Here is a 6,795-nt window from a genome sequence, read left to right on the forward strand (position 1 = left end):
TTGGCTCAAATAAAAAACAACACTTGGGAGATCAGCGAACGCCCATGTCAACGGAGGGTCGTTGGGAGCCGTTTAGTGTTCCGTACCAAAGACGACGGTAGGAAGAAAGTGCGTTTAGTGGCCAAGGGTTTTGCACAACGTGAAGGGGAGGACTTTCACGAGACGTATGCGCCGGTAGCGCGTTCCACATCGATACGGCTATTGGCTGCTTTATCAGCTAACATGGACCTCGAAATACATCAAATGGATGTAGTTACCGCCTATCTAAATGGAAATCTCGACGAGAGCGTCTACATGGAGGTGCCAGAAAGGTTAAGCATGATACTCAAAAAAATAAATTCGGGTGAGCCATTTGGTAGTCAGGGTACCACGAATCACAGCAAACACGTTGAGGAGACAGCATATCGATGGCTGAAGAAGCTACAGCAAAGCAGCAACCCTGTATGTAAGTTGAAAATGGCATTGTATGGGCTACGCCAATCTGGGTTAATGTGGTACAATCGACTTACGAAGAAGTTAAATGATCTTGGGTTAAACGCATCCAAACATGACCCATGCCTATTTATTAAGCGAAAGGGTAAGCAAATTTTGCTACTAACTGTTTACGTAGACGATATCTTGTTGGCGTCGAATGACAGCGCGTGGATAAAATCTATCAAACGAGCACTATCTGAGTCATTCAAGATGAAGGACCTCGGTCATGCTAAGCGTTGCGTGGGTGTTGACTTCCAACAAAACTTAAAGTCTCACCAAGTATTTCTAACGCAACAACATTACATCGAAGCGATACTGGATCGCTTCAACATGGATCAGTGTAAGCCTGATCCGACTCCAATGGAAAGTAACTGCAAGCTCGTGTAACCTGACAAAGCAGATGATAATATCATGGCAACGTACCCATACCAGAGTCTGATCGGTGCGCTTATGTTCCTCGCGCTGACAACTCGCCCAGATATAGCGTTCGCCGTAAACTAAATGAGTCAGTTCAACACCAATTATAACGAAGACCATTGGAAGGCTGCAAAACGCATCTTACGTTACTTGAACGGCACCAAGGATCATGGCCTCATCTACGTCAAAAACGGCAAGCAGTTGTACGGTTTGGTCGACGCCGATTGGGGCGCAAATCTTACCGACAGGCGTTCATACAGCGGATACGCGTTCTTATTAGCCGGCGCCGTCATAAGCTGGGAAGCGCGAAAGCAGCGCACAGTTGCGCTATCCAGCACAGAAGCCGAATACATGGCTATCTCCGAGAGCACAAAAGAAGCCATGTACCTTCGAGGAATCCTGAGCGATCTAGGCATTTCATGGGAATGCGTGCCACTATATAATGACAGCCAAAGCGCACAAAAACTTATACAGTGCACTGGTTATCGTTCCCGTACGAAACATATAGACGTGCGACATCACTTTGTGCGAGAATGCCATCGGCGCGGTGCGATATCATTGTGTTATATGCCAACCGAGAATATGCCGGCGGATTTTCTCACGAAAGGTGTACAACAAATAAAACATTGCAGATGCAGAGTAGCATTGGGCGTCGCAAAACAACGCCAGGGTGGCGGCTAGTCTCACTACTTGGAGGGGAGGTGTTGGAGTATCATAGTAGTTTAACTAGAATTAATGTAAAAATGTGTAACTTCAGATACAACTCTGTTATTATCTTGTATTCAATAACTCTTGCCTTTCCTCTCTTGTATGAAAAGCTAATGTCATTTCTCAGTTCTTGATTTCGTCCATCGCAAAGTACACACGTTGATTAATTACATATATAAACTAATATAAACTCTGTTCATAATTCACATTAAATAAAGAAACTCTTTCTAATTGAACTCCTAAGAGCTCGGTTGCTTTATCAAGAATATTGCAGTTTTTGAGAGAAAAATTCGTAACTCGCGACCTATTTGATGAAATTTGATGAAATTTTTTTTGAGAGTTGCTGAAGCTTTTCCCTTCACAATAGAAAGATTTGCAGAATAAAATTTGCAAAACAATTAATTCTTTAAAAACAATAATTTAAACAATTGCAATTATTTATATATTCTAGGCCCGCGATTACAGTGAAATTTTGGCACAATATACTCTAAACTCTTGTTTTTAAGTTTCAAAAAGAAAAAATTGGTCTTTCCAATTTTGACAGTCGCTATCGATTTTTTTGTCACCTTTAAGCGTTGAGTAAATAGCTATTTTCATTTACGCTTGTGTGAGTGATAACATTTTTATGTTAATTAATTAATAATTATACAAGTACGTACATTATTTAACGTATAAATGCTATCACTCACACAAGCTTAAAGTCCTTTTAGAAAGAGAATCGATGGTCAAATAATTAAAAAGCTATAAGCCTGACCTTAGATAAGATCTACGTAGTTATCTGAGACCCTCATCATCCGTAATTCCAATAATGCAAATACTTATAAAAAACGGGGTGTTTTTTTTAAATACCAATATTCTGATCCGAATCGGCGATGATTGTTCAAAATTTTCATTCCTGGAAAACAATAGTTTATTTTGCATATCCACATATTTAGCTCGCTATAAGCACACATTTTTCAAACCAGTCGCAGAAGAAAGTATTAAAAATGAATTACAAAAACTAAATTGAAAATCGCTGATGAAGTTACAGATTCCCCAAATTCTGAAACAGCCAAAGAAATTATGATGAAGAGTTCTTTTTAAAAAAGCTTTAGAAAAACCTGACACATCTGGTTGGGCTTGTAAGCGCTGTTGTTTATACATTCTCAGTGAAATAGCATTATTGCGGCTTATATAATTTTTTTTTATATTTCAGATAACTGGCAACGCCATTTTTCCCATTTTTTCTCTACAAACCTTCTGCAGACAGAAAGAAACAAAATGAAATAAAAACGAAACAAATCTGTTGAGCCGTTCTTGAGTTATGCGATAACACACGAACCGCAATTATTTTTTATATATATGTAAAGAAAATATAGAATAGTCAGAAAACTAACATGGTCTGATTTCTGAAGGTTGGTGTGGGGTTGATGGGGTTTTAGTAACATCTATAAAGCCAAGGAAGGGTGGGTTCAGAGAAGCCGCACAAACATACATACGCGCTACATGGTTAAGGTATTTCAATCATGGAATACACCTTTCCATTGTGTGCCTTTTTTAATGTGTACAAATTTATTGTATCACGTTAGGACCAAACAACCTTTGTAGCAGGGATGGGCGTTATCAGGAAAATTAATAATTGAATAAAAAAAATAAGAATAAGTTTTCATTCATCATTCCAACAATTTCAAATAACGAATAAATTTTTATTCATAATTCAAGCACTTTCAAATGACGAATAAATTTTTATTCTTCATTCAAGCACTTGAGACTGATGAATAAATTTTTATTCATCACTCAAATAATGAATAAATTTTTATTCATCATTCAAGTAATTGCAAATAACGAATAAATTTGTATTCATCACTCAAGTAATTTAGAATGACGAATAAATTGTTATTCTTCATTCAAGTATTTAATTTCAAATAACGAATAAATTTTTATTCATCATTCAGGTAATTTCAAATAACGAATAAATTTTTATTCATCATTCAAGTAATTTCGAATGAAGAATAAATTTTCATTCATGATTCAAGTAATACTATAAATTACAATATCTGCTGCATCGTACGATAACTGTGGAAGAACCGCATAAGAGAAATGGCCCTGTACAATGCACCAACTGCCAGGAGTATGGTCATACTAGGTCTTACTGCACGCTTCGCTCAGTGTGCGTAGCTTGTGGAGAGCTACATGTCTCTGCCCCTTGCACATCAAACAAAGAAGACCCGCGTGCAAAAAAATGTGGTAACTGCGGTGGAAATCACACAGCAAACTACAGAGGCTGTCCAGTCTATAAGGAGTTAAAAAACCGGATCAACCAACGCGTGGCCTCCATACGTACTCATAATGTACCGAATGCCTTTGTACCCTCCCAAACGAATCCTGACGTCTTCTTCGCCAAAAGAGCCACGTCGCCAACAGTTCTATCAAACACCGTCAATGGGGTCTCGTTTGCAAGTGCCTTAAAATCAGGCTTAGAAAACCGTGCCCCTACAAAAACTGCACCTCAAGTTGCGCCGCAAGAACAGCATCCCCATGCACAATATGGTAAACAACCCAATATCGAAGCTATCATAGCGTCGATGCAACAAAGCATGATGAATTTCATGACTTTCATGCAAAACACAATGCAAGAACTCATGCGAAATCAAAATACGCTGCTCAACCTGCTTGCTACTCAGCAAACAAGATAATGACCTTACTTAAAATAGCCCTCTGGAATGCAAATGGCATTCCTCGCCACAAACTAGAGCTGCCAAAATTTCTTAAGGAAAAGGAAATTGACATAATGCTCCTTGCTGAAACACACCTAACTAATAGATATAATTTTGACATTTCGGGATATACCTTTTATTGCACGAATCATCCAGATGGAAAGGCGCATGGCGGAACTGGTATTTTAGTCAGACACCGGATCAAACACCATCATTTGACTGGAATTGCCGAGAATTATCTGCAAGCAACATCAATATGCGTACAAACAAAGCAAGGTGATATTACGCTGTCCGCAGTTTATTGTCCCCCACGTTTCACGATAACAGAAAAACAGTTTATGGATTTCTTCAGTTCGCTGGGAGAGCGCTTCCTTGCTGCAGGTGATTATAATGCGAAGCACCCTCACTGGGGCTCACGCTTGTCCAACCCTAAAGGCAAGCAATTATATAACGCGCTTATATGTAGAAGAAACAAACTCGATTACGCTTCTCCTGGAAAGCCTACATATTGGCCGGCAGACCCGCAAAAGTTGCCAGATTTGATTGACTTTGCGGTGACAAGGAAAATTCCTCGCGGCCTTATTAGTACAGAATCAGTTGCAGATCTCTCATCAGACCACTCACCTGTATTTTCACCTTGTGGCATCAGCCGCAAGAAAAAGAGTCACCCTATATGCTCACGGCAAGGGCTACAAATTGGTTAAAGTATTATTTTTTATACGCAGTGCGCATATAGACCTCGATCCAAATTTAGATACGCCGACCGATATTGAAAGCTCCATAGCCGCTCTTGAATCTACACTTAGAGCAGCCGGTATTCTCAGGGTTGTCGGGCCCTTATCGGGATCTACGGTACTACTTCGGGTTTTTCGAGGCTACTTGGAGATTTTCGGGATTCTCGGCTATAAATCAAGATCTTCGGGACAACTTCAGTATTTTTGGGACTTCTTCCGAGATTTTCGTAGTTCTCGGGGCTATTTCGGGATCTTACGGATTTCTCGAAAAACCCGAAATAGTACCAAAAAATCCGAATTGGTCCCAAAAATCCCCAAGTGGTTCCGTAGATCCCGATATAGGCCCGATAGCCCCGAGAAGTTGTCGCGAAAAATCCGAAATAGTCCAAAAAATCCCGAAGAATTCTCGGAAATCCCGAAATAGTCCCAAAATCCCGAGAACCACCGAGAGAAAATCTCGAGGAAGTCTCGCAAAACCCGAAATAGTCACAAAATACGGAATTAGTCCCAAAAACCCCGATATATTCCCGCGAACCCCGAGAATATCGAAATAGTCCCAAAACACCCGAAATAGTCCCAAAAATCCCGAAGTAGTTTCGTTGCCTAAAAGCATATCATTTAGCTGAAAAATCACAAATCAAAATGCATTTAAAATATAAGTAATTAATTTGAATATTTTCAAACAGGTGGCAATCCTCTTCAAACGCCTCCAAAATATTCTAAAGATTTCTTAACGCTCTTTAGTTTAGCACCCATATATTGTTATTTCATACACCTTGTGTATAGTTGAATTAAATTCCACTTCAATTACGTGGTAACACTCTTGAAAATATTTTTAAATTGAAACGTTCTTAAACCTCTATCGTCTGACACCCATATATAATTTCATTACCCAAAGTGCTTTAATTCATCTTAAACCTGATATTTTTAACAGGTGGCAGCCCTCCTGCATGTAGATTAGAAATAAACCTTTTTGAAAATTATTTCGACTGATATCCATCTTTTATTAATTTAATTTAATTTGAATTTAACATTTAAAACAGGTAGCAACCCTTTTTAAAAACCACATAAATAGTCTGGATGCTCAAAGCTCTCAACTCACTTTTGCTTAACACCCATGTTTTAATATTTCACATATTTAAGTAACATCTGCATAATTTAATTACTTTCAATTTTTAAATAAGGTGACAACCCTTCTTAAAATATTTCCAAACTAAAACCTCTCCCGCCCGACGCCATTTCCATAATTGAAATTGAATTTGATTTTTTTAAACAGGTGGCAACCCCCTTGTATGTAATAAAAAAATAAAACCTTTTCAAAACTATTTAGATTGATACCCATATTGTACTAATTAATTTATATTTTTAAATTTTTGGAATTCAATTTTTTACTAGGTGGCAACTCTTTTCGAAAAAGTAAAACCAGCACTTCTATAGCCCGAGCTCTTTCATTTGACACATCATTTTTTAAAATCGAATGAACGGTGCAGATCTGGTAATCTTGCCAAAAAATCCCTTCACGTATTATATATGTACATATATAGATAATTAAATAAGTACATACATACTTATGTTCATGATTATAGATGTATGTACATACAATAAATTAAAAACTATGCTTTGTTCAGTATTACTTGAATCATGAATGAAAATTTATTCTTCATTCGAAATTACTTGAATGATGAATAAAAATTTATTCGTTATTTGAAATAACTTGAATGATGAATACAAATTTGTTCGTCATTTGAAATTACTTGAATGATGAA

General features: G+C 37.8%; 1 protein-coding gene across 1 annotated transcript; it reads left to right on the forward strand.

Moving 5' to 3' along the window:
* Positions 1-975: 975 nt before the first annotated feature.
* LOC118750304 (secreted RxLR effector protein 161-like) lies at positions 976-1,572 on the forward strand. Its single transcript, XM_036485025.1, has one exon. It carries the CDS (start codon positions 976-978, stop codon positions 1,570-1,572), a length of 597 nt encoding a protein of 198 aa, XP_036340918.1.
* The last annotated feature ends 5,223 nt before the right edge of the window (positions 1,573-6,795 follow it).

Source organism: Rhagoletis pomonella, unplaced genomic scaffold (assembly GCF_013731165.1).
Source record: "Rhagoletis pomonella isolate Grant_MI unplaced genomic scaffold, Rhpom_1.0 Rhpom_scaffold_00202, whole genome shotgun sequence".
Classification (NCBI taxonomy): Eukaryota; Metazoa; Arthropoda; class Insecta; order Diptera; family Tephritidae; genus Rhagoletis; species Rhagoletis pomonella.

Bases quoted from the DNA above. Each gene is read 5' to 3' on its own strand.
- LOC118750304 (XM_036485025.1), top strand. From the start codon at position 976: ATGAGTCAGTTCAACACCAATTATAACGAAGACCATTGGAAGGCTGCA.